A 26,655-nucleotide genomic window follows, 5' to 3' on the forward strand; every position below is an offset into this window, starting at 1 on the left:
AACAATACTTACTCACAAGGATTCCTAAATCATTGCTAAGTAAAATGAAAATGACTGCAGTTTCTACTGGTCATTGTTATTAGGCTGGTTGTATTGGTGCTAGCTAAGTACCAGGCTAAAGTTAGCTCCCCCAGAAGTTGCGGGCGAACAAATGATGCTTTATTACCAACGCGGTATTGTAAACACATCGTTCTTGGCCGGTGCTTGCTTGTTTGCTGACGTTTTTGTACAGCTTTGACAGTGCTACTGTATCTTTTTTGACACGCAAAGACCCAAACGGCATTCCATAGTATGTATGTCGTGAAGCTAATAGCAGTGACGCTATTACTATGTAACTCCGGTAGGGCAACATCTGAAAAATAGCGCACTTGGTAGTGTGTACCGGTACTCGACCAGTCGACCAGCCAACATCACCAACGACAGAACGGTATATTGTCAAGGGTTGTCTCGCTGAAATGTTCTTACTCTTTCAAATGACTGCTCGACTTGTTGACTGCTCGATCCACACAGTAGACAATGTGTGGGCTAGGTCAGGAATGCTGTGTTGCGCAAAATGTTATGTGCCGTTATTACGTCATGTACCTACGTTATATAGGTATGCACGGTACCTTTGACATCGGTTTTTAACATTGGCGTTAAACTAGACATCGGCCAATACCAATGATGGCATTTTTAGCTAATAACGGCCAATTCCAATATGTTCACCGATATATCGTGCATCCCTAGCACACACCTGTCTATATAAGGTCCCACAGTTGACAGTGCACGTCAGAGCAAAAACCAAGCCATGAGGTTGAAGGACTTGTCCGTAGAGCTCCGAGACAGGATTATGTAGACACACAAATCTGGTCTAAGGGTACCAAAATATTTCTGCAGTATTGAAGGTCCCCAAGAACACAATGGCCTCCATTATTCTTAAATGGAAGTTCGGAAACACAGAGACTCTTCCTAGAGCTGGCCGCCTGGCCAAACTGAACAATCAGGGGAGAAGGGCATTGTTCAGGGAGGTGACCAAGAACCTGCTGGTCACTCTGACAGAGCTCCAGAATTCCTCTGTGGAGATGGTTGTCCTTCTGGAAGGTTCTCCCATCTCTGCAGCACTCCACCAATCAAGCCTTTATGGTAGTGGCCAGACGGAAGCCACTCCTCCATAAAAGGCTCATACCTTTTGCCAAACTCCAAGCAGGCTGTCATCTAAAGGACTCTCAGACCATGAGAAACATGATTTTTCTGGTTTGATGAAACCAAGGTGGAACTTTTTGGCCTGAATGCCAAGCGTCACGTCTAGAGGAAACCTGGCACCATTTTTACAGTGAAGCATAATGGTGGTAGCATCATGCTGTGGGGATGTTTTTCAGCGACAGGGACTGGGAGACTAGTCAGGATCGAGGGAAAGATGAACAGAGCAAAGTACAGAGAGATCTTTGATGAAAAGCCGCTCCAGAGCGCTCAGGACCTCAGACTAGGGTGAAGGTTCACCTTCCAACAGGACAACGACCCTAAGCACACAGCCAAGACAATGCAGGAGTTGATTCGGGACAGGTCTCTGAATGTCCTCGAGTGGCCCAGCCAGAGCCCGGACTTGAACATCTCAAGAGAGACCTGAAAATAGCTGTGCAGCGACACTCCCAATCCAACCTGACAGAGCTTGTGAGGATCTGCGGAGAATTGTAGCGTCATACCCAAGGCTGTTATCGCTGCCAAAGGTGCTTCAACAAAGTACTGAGTAAAGGGTCTGAAAACATATGTAAATGTCATATTTCCATGTATTTTTTTGTACGCATTTGCACATTTCTTTTTAAATGTTTTGCTTTGTCATTATGGGGTATTGTGTGTAGATTGATGAGGAAAAATTATATTTAATACATTTTACAATAAGGCTGTAACGTAACAAAATGTGGAAAAAGTTGAGGAGTATTTGAAAGACATTGAACTGTATTTGAAAGACATTGAAGTTATCATTGTGTGTCAGTGTTTTTGTTTGTGCCTGTGAGTGTGGCTTAGGTAACTGTATTCACATGAGTCTTGCTGGTTCCCACATGTAATAAACAACAGATGATTCAGCCTGGAACCAGCATCCCCCTCCCCACCGCAGGCCCCTTTACACTAACACATCATTCTCACCAGCTGGTGACGTCACACTGATGAGAAACAGGTAGCCTATGCAGTGCACACAACAACAAAAAATGCAGTGATACGGCACGCGCATACTATCAGAGGGGGAGACAGAGGATAGCCTAGCTCTTTAACTAGCCACCACTGTTGGTGAAGACAGAGCACTAGGACTGGATGGTTCCCTGACACAATGGGCTCTCAGGCTCTACAGAGGGGACACAAAGGGGGATGGTTCTGGTTTTGACAAGTCAAGCTCAGTTGTCAACAGCAGAAGCCGGGCCGCAGCCAGTGGGGAAAAAAGGGTGCTTCCTATGTGAAACACACAAGACCCCAGTGCAACAAGCATCACTGACAAAGCAAACAATAACTGAAAGGCCTTTTTCAAAGATAGAATCTTAAAGGGCACTCTATTTAGTGAACAACAGGCGCTGGCAACGATAGGCGCTTGCTAGCTACGACAGGCGCTGGCTAGCTACGACACTGACTAGCTAGGACTAGGGATGCACGATATATCGGTAAGCATATTGGAATCGGCCAATATTAGCTAAAAATGCCAACATCTGCATTGGCCCAATGTCTAGTTTAACGCTGATGTACAAAACCGATGTCAAAGCTGACGTGCATACCTATATAACGTAGGTACATGACGTAATGACGCCACGGAAAATACAGCGCTACACGTGCAATACAGCATTCCTAACCTAGCCCACAATGTCTGCTGTGTGGATTTATTTTGAAGTTTCAAAGGAAGATAACAAAAAGGCCATATGCAACATTTGTGTGCTATTAGTTCCCAAGGAGGGGAGAAAGTGAAATCTTTCAATACCACAAACGTAATTACTCATTTGAAAGTGCATCACCCCCAGACGTTCAGCAACTACTTAGAACAAAAGCAGAAAAGAAACAAAGCGCACACTTTCAACAACTAAACAAGTTCAAGTCGAGCAGTCATTTGAAAGAATAATAACATTTCAGCGAGACAATTCAAAGGCAAAATCCCTTTAAGACCAAGATAACGGAATTCATTACCCTTGACAATCAACCGTTCTCGGTCGTGGATGATGTTGGCTTTCGCCGACTGGTCGAGCACCTCGAGCCCCGGTACACACTACCAAGTAGGCGCTATTTTTCAGATATTGTGTAACTCTGGTAGGGCAACATTGTTGAAACATACATCCATGAGTTACTTGCTATGGGCGTCACTGCTATTACCTTCACGACTGACATTTGGACCAGCGATGTCAGAGCCACGAGCATGCTGAGTCTGACATCACAGTGGGTCGATGAGGATTTCATACTGAGGAAAGCCGTATTGCATGCTCAAGAATGTGCTGGTTCTCATACTGCTGCTGCCATTTCAATGGCATTTGAGAACATGTTTGAAACTTGGAAATATGAACACACTCCTAGCTCCATTCGAACAACTGACTCGAGAAATATGCCCATCAACTGCGTCTGCAGTAGACGTGATACCCTCTGTCATGGCATTGAAACACCTGCTCAACAAAACTGCCCACACAGACTGTGGGTTAAACTTGCAAAAGTACTCGAGGCTGTGAACAAGCGAGTCGGTGGCATTCTCTCTGAGCCTCTTTACTGTGTCGCTACTTCGATGCAGACAAGAAACAGGGTTTAAGTGAAATGTTACAGACACAGCTGGACAAGATGGAAACGGACACAGTGACAGTGCGCACCGAGGAAGAGAGGCCAGGGACAGACAGAGATGAAACTTCACTGCTTGACATGTATGAGGAAATCCTGGTTGAGAATGAAACGACCGAACAACGAAACAGCACAGCAAGTAAGTGAAAGAAATAGATTTTGATTATGTTTTACTGGTAATAACTTTTTGGTCAGTGTGTGTGTGTTGTTTCAACTATTTAACTGTAGTAAATCGCTTAAAAAGGTTAGCTAAAATTCTAAATATCGGTATCGGGTTTTTTGACAAGGAAAATATTGGATATCGGTATCGGCCAAAAATGTTGTATCGGTGCATCCCTAGCTAGGACACTGAATAGCTAGGACACCTACACGGGCCAGCTACGACACGGGCTAGCTACGACACTGACAGGGGCTAGCTAGGACACTGACAGGGGCTAGCTAGGACACTGACAGGGGTTAGCTAGGACACTGACAGGGGCTAGCTAGGACACTGACAGGGGTTTGCTAGGACACTGACAGGGGCTAGCTAGGACACTGACAGGGGCTAGCTAGGACACTGACAGGGGTTAGCTAGGACAATGACAGGGGCTAGCTAGGACACTGACAGGGGTTAGCTAGGACACTGACAGGGGTTAGCTAGGACACTGACAGGGGCTAGCTAGGATACTGAAAGTGAAAACAGAAATGGGATGACACAATACGGCTTGCATAATCACCATGTGGGCAGTATTTTGAAGCTGGAGTAAATGAGCCAGACAGCTAAGCAGAATCAGATGATCCAGAATACTACTCTATCCTCTTAGTGGCTCCCGAGTGGCACAGCGGTCTAAGGCACTGCATCTCAGTGCTAGAAGCGTCACTACAAACCCTGGTTCGATTCCAGGCTATATCACAACCGGCCGTGATTAGAAGTCCCATAGGGCAGCGCACAATTGGTCCAGCGTCATCTGGGTTAGGGTTTGGCCGGGATAGAATTTGTTCTTAACTGACTTGCCTAGTTAAATAAAATAACTAAATACATTTTAGTCACTTGTGGTGTCTGCTGGTGTGGTCTCACCTGGCGCAGGCGAGGGCTACCAGGGCAGCGGCGGCATTCTCCCTCTGCCTGTGTGCATGGAACATGTATGTCGGAGCCTGTCCCTGCTGGGTCTGTGCTGTCTGCTGGACCCCCTCCTCCAGCCAGGAGCAGAGCAGCCCCTCCAGGCCGTTGAGGCAGTCTGCGGGTTCCTTGCTGAGGCTGAGGGGCTGGCAGTCACGCAGGCAAGACAGCAGCACCTCTGCCGTGACCCCACAGAGCGCTGGGTCACTGCGTGTCTGGGACTGCAGCAGGGGGAAGACCAGTAGCAGGCCCACACGGGAAGTGAAAGGCGCCTGTTCAGGCTGCTGCAGCAGGCCCTGTCGTTTTAGCAGGGCCAGAGCCTCCTCATCTCCCCCTCCGGCCCCCTCCCGGTCCTGCTGTTCCTCCAGGGCCAGCTGACGCTGGGCCCCCCACAGGCCCCGCAGCGCATTCAAACGGTACTCAAACAGGCGGGCATACGCATTGCTTTGGTTACCACAGACGGCACGGAGACGCTCAGCCAGCTCCGCAGGGTTCTTCGTTTCGAATGTGAGGATCTACAGAGAGGAAGAGAGAGAGAGGAAGAGAGAGAGGGGAAGAGAGAGACAGAGAGACCAAGAGAAGGAGAAAATGTGTGAGGGATACATAAAACAGTCATGAAGATCTATAACCAACAGGAGAAAGTACAAATCCTTGGGGAGACAATGGGTAGAGATCTCAAAGTGTTGACCGCATTCAGTATAGTGCACGGACTGTAAATCACCATCTAGCTGGGGTCTGGCTACCTCTTAATCCAATTACCAGCAGAGCACTACTTCAATATGAGATGTCAAATCAAATCTCATTTGTCACATGCTTTGTAAACAGCAGGTGTAGACGAAGACTGAAATGCATACTTAAAGGGCCCTTCCCAACAATGCAGAGAAAAATATAGAACAATTACAACACAAGGAATAAATACACAATGATTAACGATAACTTGGCTATGGTGTACCAGTAACGAGTCGATGCGCAGGGGTACAAGGTAATTGAGGCAGATATATACAGTGTCTTCAGAAAGTATTCACACCCCTTGACCTTTTCCACATTTTGTTGTGTTACAGCCTGAATTTAAAATGTAGTTATGTCGCTGGCCTACACCCAATACCCCATAATGTAAAAGTGGAATTATATATGGAGTGATTTCAGTGCCAACAGAAATTGTATTTGAATTTCATAATTTTTTATTTGTATTAGGATATATTGAATTTGAATGTAATATTATTTTAATTTGTAATGCAATTCATGAATTGAACATGTATTTCAGGATTTTAAATTGAATTGAATGAATATTGCATTCAGTTATAAAATTCAATTTCAATTAAATTTAATACACATTAAATATTTATATATTTGGTTTCAATATGGTAGATATTGCATTAATTTTCCATGTATCAACTTTACAAACTATAATTTCGAGTTGATCCAAGTTTCATAAATTCAACTGATGTATGTATTCAGATTCAATTCTCTAAATTCAGAATAAAACCCAGAGACAGCATCCTGGTACTGTGCCAGCAAGGAAAGGAGACCAGATAGAATCAAACGCTCTCTGTGGTAAACAGTAGATTCTAGCGGTTTCTGAATTTATTTTCTTCCTATGAATTTGGCTCTAGCATTTGAACCATTTTGGCTATAAGCTATTATGACCCCATTCATGATAGCAAAGACACTCTGGAACATGGACGTGATGATCACAGGCTGAGCAGGACACGATAGGAAGTGGATATAGTTGAATAGCCCTATCATAGCCTTCTAAGAATAGCCTCTCCATTCTATTTAATCTTGCTCTTGTGACTGACTGGGTTCAAACCAGGTCTCCTGTATGTCACAAGACTATTAGCCCACTTAGCTAAAGACTATAGGGATAAGTTCAGGAAGTGCATGTAAAGGACAACACACTACTTGCTTAGTGAGTAGCCTACCGCTTCCCCCTGATTCAGCTCATACGGAGACTCGAACACAGGACTTCTACCTTTAAAACACGCGTGACCGCCCTCCTGAAGCATTCCAACCCATCATGCTATTAAAAAAGGCCTTCTTGTAGCTGTTTTGCTACAAGCGGTAATAAGTCTGGTAATTACGAGGCTACTCATCACATTTATGGATAACCAAACCACCTCTGTTGCCTCTCTCATTAAATGGGGTGCACAGATCTGTCTGCTTCTTTTTACCACAGAAACTGTGGTTGTTGAGTAGTAGGCCTGATTTCAAACCCAGTCAGTTATATTGGTACTGTGATCTCTGAGTATGAGGTCAAAGGGAGGTGAAATGTGACCGAGGTGGTTTCGATTAACCTTGCTGGAGACTAAAGACGTGTGTTAGCTTCCTAAACCTAATTTCTACCAGCATGTCACATGTGCAACCAGAGGAAAAAATAAACTCTAGACCACCTTTACTCCACACATAGATGCATACAAAGGTCTCCCCCGCCGTTTATTTGGCAAATCTGACCATAATTCTATCCTCCTGATTCCTGCTTACAAGCAAAAACTAAAGCAGGAAGTACCAGTGACTCGCTCAATACGGAAGTGGTCAGATGACACGGATGCTACGCTACAGGATTGTTTTGCTAGCACAGACTGGAATATGCTCCAGGATTCATCCAATGGTATTGAGGAGTATACCACCTCAGTCAGTCATCGGCTTCGCCAATAAGTGCATCGACGACGCCGTCCCCACAGTGACCGTACGCACATATCTCAACCAGTAAACACGCGCTGGAACTTGCACAGAACTTTCACAACATTCAAGTTTGCGCTCAGCAGACCTGAAATTTGCTGTGCCAAACATTTGAGGGAACATTGGTGGTGGCTGCATCATGTTATGGGTATGCTTGTCATCGGCAAGGTCTATGGAGGTTTTTTTTTATAAAAAGAAACGGAATACAGCTAAACAGGCAAAATCCTAGAAGAAAACCTGGTTCAGTCTGCTTTCTAACAGATACTGGGAGACAAATTCTCCTTTCAGCAGGACAATAACCTAAAACACAAGGCCAAATAAACATTGGAGTTGCTTACCAAGACAACGTTGAATGTTCCTGAGTGGCGTAGTTACAGTTTTGACTTAAATCTACTCTTAAATCTATGGCAAGACTGGAAAATGGCTGTCTAGCAATGATCAACAACCAATTTGACAGAGCCTGATGAATTTTGTGCAAATATTGCATAATCGAGGTGTGCAAAGCTCTTATAGACTTACCCAGAAAGACTCTCAGCTGTAGTCGCTGCCAAAGGGGGATTGTAACATTGACTCAGATGTGTAAATACTAATGTAAATGAAATCTGCATTTCATTTTCCAAAAATTTGCAAAAAAATCTAAAAATCTGTTTTCACTGTCATTATGGGGTATTGTGGGTAGAAGGGTGAGAAGAAAAACTATTTCATCCATTTAGAATAAGGCTGTAACGTAACAAAATGTGTCAAGGGGTCTGAATACTTTGTCACTGTACATATACAGTGCATTCGCAAAGGATTCAGACCCCTTCCCTTTTTCCACATTTTGTTACGTTACAGCCTTATTCAAAAAAATGAAATCCTCATCAATCTACACACAATACCCAAAAATGACAAAGCAAAAACAGGTTTTTAAAAATATGTTTGCAAATGTATTAAAAACAGAAATACTTATTTACATAAGTATTCAGACCCTTTACTATGAGACTCAAAATTGAGCTCAGGTGCATCCTGTTCGCATTGATCATCCTTGAGTGGAAAGGCACACACCTGCCTAGATAAGGTCCCACAGATGACAGTGCATGTCAGAGCAAGAGTTCTTTAGCAAAAACCACCTAAAGGACTGACCATGAGAAACAAGATTCTCTGGTCTGATGAAACCAAGATTGAACTCTTTGGCCTGAGTGCCAAGCGTCACGTCTGGAAGAAAACTGGCACCATCCCTACGGTGAAGCCCGGTGGTAGCAGCATCATGCTGTGGGGATGTTTTTCAGCGGCAGAGACTGGGAGACTAGTCAGGATCGAGGGAAAGATGAACAGAGCAAAGTACAGAGAGAATCTTGATGAAAACTTGCTCCAGAGCATTCAGGACCTCAGACTGGGGTGAAGGTTCACCTTCCAACAAAACAATGACCCTAAGGACACATCCAAGACAACGCAGTAGTGGCTTTGGGACAAGTCTCTGAATGTCCTTGAGTGGCCCAGCCAGAGCCCGGACTTGAACCCGATCTAACATCTCTGGAGACCTGAAAATAGCTGTGCAGCAACGCTCCCCATCCAACCTGACAGAGCTTGAGAGGATCTGCAGAGAAGAATTGGAGAAACTCCCCAAATACAGGTGTGCCAAACTTGTAGCGTCATACCCAAGAAGACTCGGGGCTGTAATCGCTGCCAAAGGTGCTTCAACAAAGTACTGAGTAAAGAGTCTGAATACTTATGTAAACGTGATATTTCAGGTTTTTATTTTTAATACATTTCTATAAAGCTGTTTTTGCTTTGTCATTATGAGGTATTGTGTGTAGATTGATGAGGGGGGTAAAAAAACTATTTAATACTGTCACAGGATCCAACGAAAGTGGCGCCCCTCCTCGGTCGGGCGGCGCTCGGCGGTCGTCGTCGCCGGCCTATTAGCTGCCACCGATCGTTGTTTCAGTTTCGTTTAGTTTTGTCTGTCTGTTCCGCACCTGTTTTATGTATGTCATTAGTGGGGACTTATTTAATGTGTTTTCAGTTGGGGATTTTGTGCGGGATTGTTGATTGTCCATTCAGGACGGTGGTCCGTGTTTTATTACGGGTTTTTCCTGACAGTTTAAGGAAGAGAGGATTTACCGGGCTGCGCCCCGTGCCTTTTTGTGCCGCTTATATATATTGTTTGTTCGCAATATTGGGAGTGTGTTTTTCCCAGGCAGTCTGTCTGTAGCGCCCTGTGCCTCGCGTTTTTGTTTTGTGTGTCAAATTATTAAAAGGACACTCAACTCCAGCACCTGTCTCCTGCATCTGATTCCGCCTTACACCAGTCCAAGTCAACTGTGACAAATACATTTTAGAATAAGGCTGTAACATAACAAAATGTGGAAAAAGTCACAGGGTCTGAATATTTTTTGAATGCACTGTAGGTAGGGGTAAAGCGGCAGGGCAACAGGATGGATAAACAGTAGCAGCAGTGTAATATTTGTATTTATTTAACCAGGATAGAAAATCTTACAACAAAAAATACACACAAAAGACAAAGTGTCACAACTTACAGATACATTTAAAGATTAGAAACAACTGCAGCTATCAAAAACAGTGTCGTCGATCAGAGTCTTAAACAGGCAAGTACGCTAACTCCCCTCACTGTAACATCTTTTGGAACCATGTTCCAGGATGTAGGGGCATTATGGGAAAAATATTGTTTCCCCATCTCAGTTCTAACCTTAGGAACAGACAAGGACAGCAGCGACTGTGAAAGAAGACTGTATTGAGTGACTGATCTGGTCAGTAAGGAACAGAGGGAGTTGTCCTATCAATGCTTTGTACAGAAAAGTGCACCAGTGCTTTATCCTCCTGGTGTAGAGAGGTCCATTTTGCATCATGGCATATAAATCACAGTGATGGGTGAGTGATCTAGCATTTGTGATAAATCTTAACGCGCCATTGATACACTGTGTCCAGAGTTAAGGTACATGCTGAGGCCTGCATATAGACAATATCACCATCATCCACACCGATAAAAAAAGTGCTTTGAACAAGATCCTTTCTGACTGACATTGAAAGGTTTGTTCCTAAAATAGAAACCCAAATTCAACTTCAGTTTCTTGGTGAAGTTATCAATGTGCTGTTTAAATGTGTTGCTAAATTGAATATATCAGGGAGGAATAAGAGGTTAGACCCTTTAAATCCAATGATATATATTAAAGAATGAGAATACATTAGTGTGGAAATAAACTACTCCTTGTTGAATTTCTAACCCACAGTAATTTTACATTACAATTGTATTAATGTTGCAGATGTTCTTACCCAGAGAAACAGTTAAATACAACGTTACATACTTTTTCTAAATAAGTGGTGTGAAAAATGTAGAGATTGTGGGGTTATTTCAGAGGAGATAAAAATACCAATATTGTGCATCATCTGCACTTAGGCAGCACTTCAGCCAGGTATCAATTACAGTGTGTAGCCCAAGACTCCACTATACCATTTAGTAGGCACATTTTTTATTGATTCAATTTCAGATAGACTAATGTTACGGTAACATTCATTCATTGGAGGCTGGGATTGTGCACCGACCTTCTCCACCTTGTTCTGCAGAAGGGCTTCTACTCCATGATACTGACATAAATAGCCAGCATCTAAGCACCATGGGCTGATGGGATGCTGGATGACCTGATCAATCATGAGTTTGGCTAAGTTAGCCCAAATAGAGGCAGGTATTAATAATCCACACTAGACCATAAGGTCACATGACATAGGGAAACAGACTTAAACACCCACAGTAGAAATCCACTTTTTTAAGCGGAAAGACGATGGCCAGAGCTTACCCATAATGTTAAGTCATCATTTTAGTCAAAGTATGATATAAACTCAGCAAAAAAAGAAACATCCTCTCACTGTCAACTGCGTTTATTTTCAGCAAACTTAACATGTGTAAATATTTGTATGAACATAACAAGATGCAACAACTGAGACATAAACTGAACAAGTTCCACAGACATGTGACTAACAGAAATGGAATAATGTGTCCCTGAACAAAGGGGAGGGGGTTAAAATCAAAAGTAACAGTCAGTATCAGTTGTGGCCACCAGCTGCATTAAGCACTGCAGTGCATCTCCTCCTCATGGACTGCACCAGATTTGCCAGTTCATGCTGTGAGATGTTACCCCACTCTTCCACCAAGGCACCTGCAAGTTCTCTGATATTTCTGGGGGGAATGGCCCTAGCCTTCACACTCCGATCCAACAGGTCCCAGACGTGCTCAATGGGATTGAGATCCGGGCACTTCACTGGCCATTACAGAACGTTGACATTCCTGTCTTGCAGGAAATCAAGCACAGAACGAGCAGTATGGCTGGTGGCATTGTCATGCTGGAGGGTCATGTCAGGATGAGCCTGCAGGAAGGGTACCACAAGGGAGGAGGATGTCTTCCCTGTAACGCACAGCGTTGAGATTGCCTGCAATGACAACTAGCTGTCTGATGATGCTGTGACACACATCCCCAGACCATGACGGACCCTCCACCTCCAAATCGATCCCGCTCCAGAGTACAGGCCTTGGTGTAACGCTCATTCCTTCGACGATAAACGCGAATCCGACCTTCACCCCTGGTGAGACAAAACCGCAACTCGTCAGTGAAGAGCACTTTTTGCCAGTCCTGTCTGGTCCAGCGACGGTGGGTTTGTGCCCATAGGCGATGTTGTTGCCAGTGATGTCTTGTGAGGACTTGCCTTACAACAGGCCTACAAGCCCTCAGTCTAGCCTCTCTCAGCCTATTGCGCACAGTCTGAGCACTGATGGAGAGATTGTGCGTTCCTGATGTAACTCAGGCAGTTGTTGTTGCCATCCTGTACCTGTCCCGCAGGTGTGATGTTCGGATGTACTGATCCTGTGCAGGTGTTGTTACACGTGGTCTACCACTGCGAGGATGATCAGCTGTCCGTCCTGTCTCCCTGTAGCGCTGTCTTAGGCGCCTCACAGTACGGACATCGCAATTTATTGCCCTGGCCACATCTGCAGTCCTCATGCCTCCTTGCAGCATGCCTAAGGCACGTTCACGCAGCTGAGCAGAGACCCTGGGCATCTTTCTTTTGGTGATTTTTAGAGTCAGTAGAAAGGCCTCTTTAGTGTCCTAAGTTTTCATAACTGTGACCTTAATTGCCTACCGTCTGTAAGCTGTTAGTGTCTTAACGACCGTTCCACAGGTGCATGTTTATTAATTGTTTATGGTTCATTGAACAAGCATGGGAAACAGTGTTTAAACCCTTTACAATTAAGTTATTTTGATTTTTACGAATTATCTTTGAAAGACAGGGTCCTGAAAAAGTGACGTTTATTTGGGCTTGAAGTGAAAAATCCGAACTACCCACTTCGTGCAAATCTGTGTGAAAGAGGTGTCTTTCCTGTGAAATGACATACAAATTATTTTCAGCCTACATTTCGTTTCAGGGCTGGGTTTTATTTCAATGTTCCCACCTACCATCATGGCATTGTTTACTAATCAGAAACAGCTACAAAGTTATTCCTCTTCCTGAATGAGATGAGTCAAACAGCCATGTGTCCACTTGGCCATCCAGGCCATGGAGCAAATAAAACAGAAAATTATCATAATCCATTGGATAATTTGTACATTTTCACAAATTTTTCGTTCAGTCTGTATTAACAATATATACTGCTCAAAAAAATAAAGGGAACACTTAAACAACACATCCTAGATCTGAATGAAAGAAATAATCTTATTAAATACTTTTTTCTTTACATAGTTGAATGTGCTGACAACAAAATCACACAAAAATAATCAATGGAAATCCAATTTATCAACCCATGGAGGTCTGGATTTGGAGTCACACTCAAAATTAAAGTGGAAAACCACACTATAGGCTGATCCAACTTTAATGTAATGTCCTTAAAACAAGTCAAAATGAGGCTCAGTGGTGTGTGTGGCCTCCACGTGCCTGTATGACTTCCTTACAATGCCTGGGCATGCTCCTGATGAGGTGGCGGATGGTCTCCTGAGGGATCTCCTCCCAGACCTGGACTAAAGCATCCGCCAACTCCTGGACAGTCTGTGGTGCAACATGGCGTTGGTGGATGGAGCGAGACATTTTATTTATTTATTTATTTCACCTTTATTTAACCAGGTAGGCAAGTTGAGAACAAGTTCTCATTTACAATTGCGACCTGGCCAAGATAAAGCAAAGCAGTTCGACAACATACAAAAACACAGAGTTACACATGGAGTAAAACAACATACAATCAATGATGCAGTAGAAAAAATAAGACTATATACAATGTGAGCAAATGATGTGAGATAATGGAGGTAAAGGCAAAAAAATGCCATGGTGGCAAAGTAAATAAAGTATGGCAAGAAAAAACACTGGAATGGTAGATTTGTAGTTTGAAGAAAGTTAAAAGTTAAAATATAAATAATATGGTGCAAAGGAGCAAAATAAATAAAATAAATAAATACAGTAGGGGAAAAGGTAGTAGTTTGGGCTCAATTAAAGATGGGCTATGTACAGGTGCAGAGATCTGTGAGCTGCTCTGACAGCTGGTGCTTAAAGCTAGTGAGGGAGATAAGTGTTTCCAGTTTTAGAGATTTTTGTAGTTCGTTCCAATCATTGGCAGCTGAGAACTGGAAGGAGAGACGACCAAAGGAGGAGTTGGCTTTAGGGGTGACCAGAGAGATATACCTGCTGGAGCGCGTGCTACAGGTGGGTGCTGCTATGGTGACCAGTGAGCGGAGATAAGGGGGGACTTTACCTAGCAGGGTCTTGTAGATGACCTGGAGCCAATGTGTTTGGCGACGATGATGAAGTGAAGGCCAGCCAACGAGAGCATACAGGTCGCAGTGGTGGGTTGTATATGGGGCTTTGGTGACAAAACGGATGGCACTGTGATAGACTGCATCCAGCTTGTTGAGTAGGGTATTGGAGGCTATTTTGTAAATGACATCGCCGAAGTCGAGGATTGGTAGGATGGTCAGTTTTACGAGGGTATGTTTGGCAGCATGAGTGAAGGATGCTTTGTTGCGAAATAGGAAGCCAATTCTAGATTTCACTTTGGATTGGAGATGATTGATGTGAGTCTGGAAGGAGAGTTTACAGTCTAACCAGACACCTAGGTATTTGTAGTTGTCCACAAATTCTAAGTTAGAACCGTCCAGAGAAGTTATGCTGGATGGGCGGGCAGGTGCAGGCAGCGATCGGTTGAAGAGCATGCATTTAGTTTTACTTGTGTTTAGGAGCAGTTGGAGACCACGGAAGGAGAGTTGAATGGCATTGAAGCTCGTCTGGAGGGTTGTTAACACAGTGTCCAAAGAAGGGCCAGAAGTATACAGAATGGTGTCGTCTGCGTAGAGGTGGATCAGAGATTCACCAGCAGCAAGAGCGACATCATTTATGTATACAGAGAAAAGAGTTGGCCCAAGAATTGAACCCTGTGGTACCCCCATAGAGACTGCCAGAGGTCCAGACAGTAGGCCCTCCGATTTGACACACTGAACTCTGTCAGAGAAGTAGTTGGTGAACCAGGCGACGCAATCGTTTGAGAAACCAAGCCTACTAAGTCTGCCGATGAGGATGTGGTGATTAACAGAGTCAAAAGCTTTGGCCAGGTCAATGAATACGGCAGCACAGTAATGTTTCTTATCGATGGCGGTTACGATGTCGTTTAGGACCTTGAGCGTGGCTGAGGTGCACCCATGACCAGCTCTGAAACCAGATTGCATAGCGGAGAGGGTGCGGTGGGATTCAAAATATTCGGTAATCTGTTTGTTGACTTGGCTTTCGAAGACCTTAGAAAGGCAGGGTAGGATGGATATAGGTCTGTAGCAACTTGGGTCAAGAGTGTCACCTCCTTTGAAGAGGGGGATGACAGCAGCTGCTTTCCAATCTATGGGAATCTCAGACGACACGAAAGAGAGGTTGAACAGGCTAGTAATAGGGGTTGCAATAATTTCGGCAGATAATTTTAGAAAGAAAGGGTCCAGATTGTCAAGCCCAGCTGATTTGTAGGGGTCCAGATTTTGCAGCTCTTTCAGAACATCAGCTGAATGGATTTGGGAGAAGGAGAAATGGGGGAGGCTTGGGCGAGTAGCTGTGGGGGGTGCAGTGCTGTTGAATGCAGTAGGGGTAGTTAGGTGGAAAGCATGGCCAGCCGTAGAAAAATGCTTATTGAAATTCTCAATTATAGTGGGCTTATCGGTGGTGACAGAGTTTCCTATCCTCAGTGCAGTGGGCAGTTGGGAGGAGGTGTTCTTATTCTCCATGGACTTTACAATGTCCCAGAACTTTTTAGAGTTGGAGTTGCACGAAGCAAATTTCTGTTTGAAAAAGCTAGCCTTGGCGTTTCTAACTGCCTGTGTGTATTGGTTTCTAACTTCCCTAAAAAGTTGCATATCGCGGGGGCAGTTCGATGCTAATGCAGAACGCCACAGGATATTTTTGTGTTGGTTAAGGGCAGTCAGGTCTGGGGAGAACCAAGGGCTATATCTGTTCCTGGTTCTAAATTTCTTGAAAGGGGCATGCTTATTTAAGATGGACAGGAATGCATTTTTAAAAAATAACCAGGCATCCTCTACTGACGGGATGAGGTCAATATCCTTCCAGGATACCAGGGCCAGGTCGATTAGAAAGGCTTGCTCGTTGAAATGTTTCAGGGAGCGTTTGACAGTGATGAGTGGAGGTCGTTTGACCGCTGACCCATTACGGGTGCAGGCAATGAGGCAGTGATCGCTGAGATCTTGGTTGAAAACAGCAGAGGTGTAATTAGAGGGCACATTGGTTAGGATGATATCTATGAGGGTGCCAGTGTTTGCGGCTTTGGGGTTGTACCTGGTGGGTTCATTAATAATTTGTGTGAGATTGAGGGCATCAAGCTTGGATTGTAGAATGGCTGGGGTGTTAAGCATGTCCCAGTTTAGGTCGCCTAGTAGCACGAGCTCTGAAGATAGATGGGGGGCAATCAGTTCACATATGGTGTCCAGAGCACAGCTAGGGGCCGAGGGGGGTCTATAGCAGGCGGCAACGGTGAGAGACTTGTTTTTGGAGAGGTGGATTTTTAAAAGTAGAAGTTCAAATTGTTTGGGTACAGACCTGGATAGCAGGACAGAACTCTGCAAGCTATCTCTGCAGTAGATTGCAACACCGCCCCCTTTGGTCGTTCTATCTTGTCTGAAAACGTTGTAGTTAGGGATGAAGATTTCACAGTTTTTGGTGGACTTCCTAAGCCAAGATTCAGACACAGCTAGGACATCCGGGTTGGCAGAGTGTGCTAAAGCAGTGAATAAAACAAACTTAGGGAGGAGGCTTCTAATGTTAACATGCATGAAACCAAGGCTATTACGGTTACAGAAGTCATCAAAAGAGAGCGCCTGGGGAGTAGGTGTGGAGCCAGGCACTGAAGGGCCTGGATTCACCTCTACATCCCCAGCGGAGCAGAGAAGGATAAGTATGAGGGTACGGCTAAAAGCTATAAGAATTGGTCGTCTGTGACGTCCAGAATAGAGAGAAAAAGGAGCAGGTATCTGGGGGCGATAAAATAGCTTCAAGGTATAATGTACAGACAAAGGTATGGTGGGATGTGAGTACAGAGGAGGTAAACCTAGGCATTTAGTGATTATGAGAGAGATATTGTCTCTAGAAATATCATTGAAACCAGAAGATGTCATAGCATGTGTGGGTGGAGGAACTGAGAGGTTGGATAAGGTATAATGAGCAGGGCTAGAGACTCTACAGTGAAATAAGCCAATAAACACTAACCAGAACAGCAATGGACAAGGCATATTGACATTAAGAAGAGGCATGCTTAGCCGAGTGATCAGAGGGTCCAGTGAGAATCAGACAGCTAGCCGGGCCATAGGTAGCAAGCTGGTGGAAGATGGGAGGGAGGTCTGTTTTTAGCCGCCTCGTGCGTTTCCGTCTGTGGGTTAGTGGGGTTCCGTGTGGAAGGGGGGGACCTGTCCAAGTTGGCAAAATAGTTAGTTATAGTGGCCCAAGAAAAGTGTCCGACAGACCTATTCAGATCGCAGCCGAAAAGACAGCTAACGATTAGCTGGCCGCAGATGGGCGATCAGGTTACGTCGCGACGGAGGGGCCAGTTGGACAACTCCCTCGGGCAGATAACGTCGGTGATCCAGTCGTGAAGACCCAATGGGGCTCCGCATCGGCAGTAAAACGGGTCAGGATAGGTGAGTTGTAGCCCAGGAGACACTTCAGCTGGCTAGCTCAGGAGTAGCCCACGAGTGGCTGACGGAATTCTTCAGCTGGCTAGCTAGCTAGCTCCGTAATAGTGTGTGTTAATTCCGAGACCGACGTTGCCAATAGTCACTCAGGTAGCAGCTAGTTAGCTGCAAGATCCAGGTGTAAATGTCCAGAGCCTGCGGTAGAAATCGAGGAAAGGAGAGAGAATAGGTCCGATATGCTCTGGTCTGAGTCGCGCTGTACAAAAACTGGCGATAGCTTTTCGAGCTAATGGATAGCTGAGGACAGCTAACCGTAGCTAGCTGAACTTCAACGTTAGCCAGTGAAAATGGCTAACCTCTGGCTAGCTTCTGTCGTGGAATTCAGATGAGGTAAATAATACTTTCTTTTTTTTTTTTTTTTAATTGATGAGGCGGGTTGCAGGAGAGTGCTTTGAGGTTGAGTATTTAGAATAAAAAAATGTAAAAAGATAAGTGAAGAAAAAATATGTAAATATATATATATATACACGGGACACGACAGGACGTCTGAACTGCTACGCCATCTTGGATAGAAAATAATAATAATAACATAATAATAACATGATGTCCCAGATGTGCTCAATTGGATTCAGGTCTGGGGAACGGACGGGCCAGTCCATAGCATCAATGCGGTCCTCTTGCAGGAACTGCTGACACACTCCAGCCACATGAGGTCTAGCATTGTCTTGCATTAGGAGGAACCCAGGGCCAACCGCACCAGCATATGGTCTCACAAGGGGTCTGAGCATCTCATCTTGGTACCTAATGGCAGTCAGGCTACCTCTGGCGAGCACATGGAGGGCTGTGCGGCCCCCAAAGAAATGCCACCCCACACCATGACTGACCCACCGCCAAACCGGTCATGCTGGAGGATGTGGCAGGCAGCAGAACGTTCTCCACGGCGTCTCCAGACTCTGTCACGTGCTCAGTGTGAACCTGCTTTCATCTGTGAAGAGCACAGGGCGCCAGTGGCGAATTTGCCAATCTTGGTGTTCTCTGGCAAATGCCAAACGTCCTGCACGGTGTTGGGCTGTAAGCACAACCCCCACCTGTAGACGTCGGGCCCTCATACCACCCTCATGGAGTCTGTTTCTGATCGTTTGAGCAGACACATGCACATTTGTGGCCTGCTGGAGGTCATTTTGCAGGGTTCTGGCAGTGCTTCTCCTGCTCCTCCTTGCACAAAGGCGGACGTAGCGGTCCTGCTGCTGGGTTGCTGCCCTCCTCCACGTCTCCTGATGTACTGGCCTGTCTGCTGGTAGCGCCTCCATGCTCTGGACACTACGCTAACAGACACAGCAAACCTTCTTGCCACAGCTCGCATTGATGTGCCATCCTGGATGAGCTGCACTACCTGAGCCACTTGTGTGGGTTGTAGACTCCGTCTCATGCTACCACTAGAGTGAAAGCACCGCCAGCATTCAAAAGTGACCAAAACATCAGCCAGAAAGCATAGGAACTGAGAAGTAGTCTGTGGTCCCCACCTGCAGAACCACTCCTTTATTGGGGGTGTCTTGCTAATTGCCTATAATTTCCACCTGTTGTCTATTCCATTTGCACAACAGCATGTGACATTTATTGTCAATCAGTTTTGCTTCCTAAGTGGACAGTTTGATTTCACAGAAGTGTGATTGACTTGGAGTTACATTGTGTTGTTTAAGTGTTCCCTTTTATTTTTTTGAGCAGTGTATATCTCTGAACATTTTAGTAATGGTATAATTGCGTGATATGATAGCATTTTGCAAACCTGCTCCCCCCCGTCGCCCCAAGAGGAATGGTTTTGTCAACTAAAGTTTTGAGTCAACACGCTCCACTGCTTTGATTGGTGTAACATTAGCTAGAAACAACAAGTGTTTATCCAGATAGTGAAAAGGCACCAGCAAAAGAAAATTCAAGGCTCTTATAGTTACAGTTGGAAGTCAGAAGTTTACATACACCTTAGCCAAATACATTTACACTCAGTTTTTCACAATTCCTGACATTTAATCCTTGTAAAAATTCCCTGTTTTAGGTCAGTTAGGATCACCACTTTATTTTAAGAATGTGAAACGTCAGAATAGTAGAGAGAATGATTTATTTGAGCTTTTATTTCTTTCATCACATTCCCAGTGGGTCAGAAGTTTACATACACTCAATTAGTATTTGGTAGCATTGCCTTTAAATTGTTTAACTTGGGTGAAACGTTTCAGGTAGCCTTCCACAAGCTTCCCACAATAAGTTGGGTGAATTTTGGCCCATTCCTCCTGACAGAGCTGGTGTAACTGAGTCAGGTTTGTAGGCCTCCTTGCTCACACAGGCTTTTTCAGTTCCGCCCACAAATGTTCTATGGGATGGAGGTCAGGACTTTGGGATGGCCACTCCAATACCTTGACTTTGTTATCCTTAAGCCATTTTGCCACAACTTTGGAAGTATGCTTGGGGTCATTGTCCATTTGGAAGACCCATTTGCGACCAAGCTTTAACTTCCTGACTGATGTCTTGAGATGTTGCTTCAATATATCCACATCATTTTTCAACCTCATGATTCCATCTATTTTGTGAAGTGCACCAGTCCCTCCTGCAGCAAAGCACCCCCACAACATTATGCTGCCACCCCCGTGCTTCACGGTTGGGAGGGTGTTCTTCGGCTTTCAAGCCCCCTTTTTCCTCCAAACAAAATGGTCATTATGGCCAAACAGTTCTATTTTTGTTTCATCAGACTAGAGGACATTTCTCCAAAAAGTACGATCTTTGTCCTCATCTGCAGTTGCAAACCGTAGTCTGGCTTTTTTATGGCGGTTTTGGAGCAGTGGCATCTTCCTTGCTGAGCGGCCTTTCAGGTTATGTCGATATAGGACTCGTTTTACTGTGGACATAGATACTTTTGTACCTGTTTTCTCCAGCATCTTCACAAGGTCCTTTGCTGTTGTTCTGGGATTGATTTGCAATTTTCGCACCAAAGTACGTTCATCTCTAGGAGACAGAACGCGTCTCCTTCGTGAGCGGTATGACGGCTGCGTGGTCCCATGGTGTTTATACTTGCGTACTATTGTTTGTACAGATGAACGTGGTACCATCAGGAATTTGGAAATTGCTCCCAAGGATGAACCAGACTTGTGGAGGTCTACAATTTTTTTTCTGAGGTTTTGGCTGATTTCTTTAGATTTTCCCATGATGTCAAGCAAAGAGGCACTGAACTTGAAGGTAGGCCTTGAAATCCATCCACAGGTACACCTCCAATTGACTCAAATTATGTCAATTAGCCTATCAGAAGCTTCTAAAGCCATGACATACTTTTCTGGAATTTTCCAAAGGCACAGTCAACTTAGCGTATTTTCTGACCTACTGGAATTGTGATACAGTGAATTATAAGTGAAATAATCTGTCTGTAAGCAATTGTTGGAAAAATGACTTGTGTCATGCACAAATTAGATGTCCTAACCGACTTGCCAAAACTATAGTTTGTTAAGAAGAAATTTGTGGAGTGGTTGAAAAACGAGTTTTAATGACTCCAACCTAAGTGTATGTAAACTTCCAACTTCCCTTGTGAGAATCATGAGCATGGGCTGACTTGGCTTCGCTGTAACCACAGCTGAAGACTGCTAGCAGCCTACCAAAAGATTGCACAGTGTCCAATGCAATATAGAAAAACATATCACCTAGCCTATCTTTCAATAGCTTTCCATATTACCGAAGCTTCATCTTATTCTAACTATTTCTATGACGGATTTGCGGCCGCAATTTTTTAGGGATGCACCGATATGAAATTTCTCCGATACCGATATCCAATATTTTCCTTGACGAAAAACCCGATACCGATACCCGATATTTAAAAATGTAGCAGCCTTTTAAGCAGTCTACTACACTTAACATTTACATTTTAGTCATTTACCAGAAGCTCTTATCCAGAGCGACTTACAGTAGTGAATGCATACATTTCATTTCATAATTATTTTTTTTCTGTGGGATTCGAATCCACAACCCTGGCGTTGCAAACACCATGCTCTACCAACTGAGCTACAGGGAGTGTGTTAAATAGTTGACACATACACTTACCAAAAAGTTATTTTGTTGGCATTTACATATGTCCCAATTACCAGTAAAACATAAAACATTTTTCACTTACAGCTGTAATGTTTTGTTAAATTGTTCATTCGTTTCGTTCTCAACCAGGATTTCATCATACATGTCAAGAAGTGAAGTTTCAGCTCTGTCTGTCCGTGGCCTCATGTCGTGGGTCCTCTTCCTCGGTGCGCACTATCACTGTGTCTGTTTCCATCTTGTCCAGCTGTGTCTAACATTTCACATAAACTCTGTTTCTTGTCTGCGTTGAAGTAGCAGTCCTTGTACCTAGCATCAAGCATGGTGGCGACACAGTATAGAGGCTCAGAGAGAATACCACCGACTCGCTTGTTCACAGCCTCTAGTAGAGTACATTTGCAAGTTCTAACCCCACAGTCTGTGTTAGCAGTTTTGTTCTACGAAATCCTCATCGACCCACTGTGCTGTCAGACTCAGCATGCTCATGGGCAGTGTCCGAAATTAACTTTTTGTCTCACCTGCCAAGGGTACTGGTAGATGAAAAAAATCCACCAGCCAAGCATATTTTTTACCAGACAAAATAATAAATTGCCTTTTCGTGTCACAAATACATTCATTTCAGTACATGTTGAATACAAACTTAAAGAAGCCAGAGCAAAAATTGAAACAAAATGTTTATATATTGATCAACGGTTAATCAAATCAAGTTTATTTGCAGAGCACATTTAAAAACTGTAGTTGACCAAAAGTGCTGTACAGAGTGCAAAAACATCAAACAGTGGGCACACAATGAAATAAACAAAACTATCAGATACAATGAATAAGAGTACATAGCAGTGAAAACAGGGCAACAGCAATGGTAAAATACAATTATGAGAAGTGCAGTGGACATAGAACTGGTGCTCTCCTGATACAAAGGGGAAACAGGTCTACAAATCCTTTACTTTGAGTAGAAATACCCTGATTAAATACAGGTAAATAAGAGGCTTATCAGATGCTGGTTCATTTTGGCTGTGGCTAGATTTCATTTCCCAGCCTGAATACAACTGAAGAAGTCTTGAACTCAAAATTCTACTGAAGTATTTGCTATTAAATGTACTTTAGGATCAAACATAAAAGTACATTTGAAGGTTTTGGTAACCTATCAGATTCTTAATCATTTTAATCAACTTAAACCTTAGACTCCTCACCCACTACCGCAATCACCCTCTTTGCATGGTCCATGAAGTCTGGCCTCCTGCTCCTGACAGAGTCCTGGTGTCACAGCATCACAACTTTTAACAGATCATACTCCCTGATCTCTGGAGAGGACAGCTGGACCATAAGGAGATCTGACAGTGTGTCAGACTTTAGGTTGGACCGCCAATCGGTTTTCACCTGTTTCATGGTATTAAAACCTCTTTCACATTCAGCTGTGGAGGCAGGAAAGGACAGGACCAGGTCAACCAATGCCAGAAAATCAGGACAGGAATGCTGATGGCTCCTGTTGACACGGAACCAGGACATCTTCTGCAGGGACTGGGGCTCTTGGTACATCAGCACCTTCAGGACAGTCCACTGGTCAGGGATCCTTTCAACATGGATGCCAGAGGTCTCCAAGACAGGCTTGAAGTGGTCCACCAGGGTTTCCAGTTCAGTGTCACCAAAATCTAGAATAATTAAATACATTACACAACAAGCATCATGCAGTTTTAATTCTCAAACTATAAAAATATGATGATGAACCTGAACCCAACCTGACTGACCTGTAATACATAACAAAGTAACCTGCTGCTGCATCTCCTGACTCTGGCCAGTTGGTGAAGCTGACCAGCTTGGTGGCACACAGGACCCTCACAGTGGCATCCTGGAACCTGTCAGTCATACTCTCCACTAGCCTGTCAAGCATTACGTCCTGTGATGTGACGAGGGTCTTGCTGTCACCTCTGGTCAGCAAAATTCCCTCATATCTGTTGGCCATTTTGGCCTTCATCATGGGCCCTTCTCTGATGATAAAAGGCTCATTTTACCATCCTTTCATAATTTTCCTTTACAACACACTCTCACTCACACTCTCTCTCCCGCTCTTATTGACGTAATCCTTTCTCTTAATTCTCTTAAGTATTTCTTATTGCAGCTTAAATAAACATACCTGGTTTTGTACTTCTTAAGTACTGCCTGTGTTGATGGTGGACCTCTGCAGACAGGCAGACAGGTTGCTCAGGTGTGTTAGTGTGTCATGCAGGAAGCCACAGAAGCGGATAACAACATCCTCCCTCGCAGTACTGTAGTATTTCCTGGCCTTGGCCTGCTGGACACCTCTGGCATTTTGGGCATCAGCAGATTGAATCTTAAATACATAAAGAACAAATAGGCAATTAATTGCTGTCCAAAAAAAACGATATTAGATATGACACATTTTATCAGCATAAAGCATTGAAACATGATGTAACTGTGTTTGTTGTTATTTACTGGACATTACATATTGACGATGACTTTGAGTACTTAGCATAGCAATCTAGGGCCACTACCTGTTCCAGGTGCTGGACAAGCCCCTGGTAATCTCGCAGGAAGTGGTCCAGTGCACGCAATAGGTGTAAACTCTTTGGCCTGCTTCTCATTTCTATATGTTGAGCCCACAGTCGTTCCTTTTTTTCCCCATCCAAACTGCAAAAATTAAACATCAAATTAATTCAATAATAATTAAATATACAATCATGTTATCTAATATAGCTGGAAGGTGATTGTGCTAAATTAGCCTTCTACCCTTCGTTTACTTAAGAATCAACACGATAAGGCTGGTAAAGTCAATTGTGTCACAATGCTTTAAAATGTAAACAGCATCTGGAGACAAACATTAAAATAGAATGTTACAGAACCATAGGAAAGCATGGAGATCCATGTCAGCATCAGTAGGCCTATAATTGTATGGTATTTATACACTATTTTGAGGTGAACCAAAGCTTATCAACGTCTGAGAAATAACCTACAATACTGGACCACGTCTGCTAAATAGACTTAAAAACTCGCTACAAAAAGTACTAGTCTAGCTACAAGAGTAACAACATTTTCACTTACTCGCAGATCCACTCGAAGTCAGAAAGTGGTCTCGCCTTCTTGCCAATGGCATGTACAGTCCTAAGCAGTATCTTCATCTTCGTGCTGGTCTGCTCTGACATTGCCATTAGCGCCGTCACAGAGGCTGTCAAGAGGAGAGGCTCCGATTGAGGACGGGACATAGACACGCAGGCAATGTGACACTTGCTGTGTGCATGGTCACAAATGTTCTCCAGCTTCATAATTCTATTTCCGATGACAAATTAGTTGTTTCTGCTTTTATCTTTAGCATACTGGCGACACACAGAACAACTCATCACCACAGCCTCCGCATCATACTGTAGCCAGCCTCTTGAAACTCCTTTATCGCCAAACCTCTATTTCTCACAAAACTTTCTTTATGTGATTCATCCTCCTTTTCGTCGGTGGGTTTTCGTTTTAAAGTTGGCTTACTCCAGGTAAATGTCGCCACATAACAGCTATTTAATGAACGGTAGCTAGCAGCAGACCTGTGGCAAGTGAGCGATGTTGAGTAGCCGATGTACCGTACGGTAAACAGTGCCGTGAAACTAGGAGCACTAGAGATGGTCTGTGGTAAGCTGGCAAACATAAGTAATTTCCTACGAGCCATCATGCCAGATATTTTATTACATTACTATTTTGGTACAAACATTTACCCGCCAGTGTGGCGGATAGCCTTCTGAGATTCTCGCCAAATGGAAAATCTGGCAGGTGTTCATTTCGGGTGTTCATGCTCATGGGGCTGACATCGCTGTTACAAATGTCAGTCGTAAAGCTAATAGCAGTGACGCCCATAGCAAGTAGCTCATGGATGTGCGTTTCAACAATACTGTGTAACTACGGTAGGGCAACATCTGAGGTTGAGGTGCTCGACCAGTCAGCAGGAGCCAACATCATCCACAACAGAGAACGTTTGATTGTCAAGGGCAATGAATTCCATTATCTTGGCGTTAATGGCTTTCGCCTTTGAGTTGTCTCACTGAAATTCTCTTACTCTTTCAAATGACTGCTTGACATGAACTTGTTTAGTTTTTTTTGCTTTTGTTCTAAGTAGTCGCTGAACGTCTGGGGGTGATGCACTTTCAAATGAGTAATTAAGTTTGTGGTATTGAAAGATTTCACTTTCTCCCCTCCTCTGGAAATAATAGCAGCACAAACATTGCATATGGCCTTTTTGTTATCTTCCTTTGAAACTTCAAAATAAATCCACACAGCAGACATTGTGGGCTAGGTTAGGAATGCTGTGTTGCACATGTAGCGCTGTATTTTCCGTGGCGTCATTACGTCATCTACCTACGTTATATAGGTATGCACATCAGCTTTGACATCGGTTTTGCACGTTGACATTAAACTAGACATCGGGCCGATGCCGACATTTCTAGCTAATATCGGCCAATTCCGATATGCTTACCGATATATCGTGCATCCCTACAATTTATGGAAGATGCCAAAACTTGAGATAACAATAGATGGCGAAGTCAAAGACAGGCCAGTGGTTCCCATCTGTGGCGAAGTTTTCCCTAAATCAATACTTATGACTATCCAGCTCGAGAACCAGCCATAAACCTTGTTCACATTGGCAGTTTGAAGAAACTCAAATTCAATTTCTTTGCATATCCGATTATGTTATTTTTCCTGCAGTCTGAACAGCAAAAAAGCACTAAGTACAGATATTTCACGCCACACCTTCGTAGGTGGTTTGAAGTCAGATACAAATCTGATTCCTGGCCATGCGACTTGTCAGAATGGTCAAATCTGAATTGCATACAAAACATGCATTTCATGTGGGGGGGACCCACCTCCCATGACCCACCTCATTATACACTGATTTGT

At 44.0% G+C, this 26,655-nt stretch overlaps 1 protein-coding gene across 4 annotated transcripts in view; it reads right to left on the reverse strand.

Annotated features, from left to right (window-relative positions):
• The window catches only part of LOC115200145 (probable E3 ubiquitin-protein ligase HECTD4), a 72,905-nt gene that overhangs the window by 41,580 nt on the left and 4,670 nt on the right, over positions 1–26,655 (reverse strand). For all 4 annotated transcript variants that reach the window (XM_029762929.1, XM_029762927.1, XM_029762928.1 and 1 more), the window contains exon 2: positions 4,835–5,391. In XM_029762929.1, coding sequence (XP_029618789.1) covers positions 4,835–5,391 — 557 coding nt within the window. The remainder of the gene's footprint in view (positions 1–4,834; positions 5,392–26,655) is intronic.

This window comes from Salmo trutta, chromosome 9 (genome assembly GCF_901001165.1).
Source record: "Salmo trutta chromosome 9, fSalTru1.1, whole genome shotgun sequence".
Lineage (NCBI taxonomy): Eukaryota > Metazoa > Chordata > Actinopteri > Salmoniformes > Salmonidae > Salmo > Salmo trutta.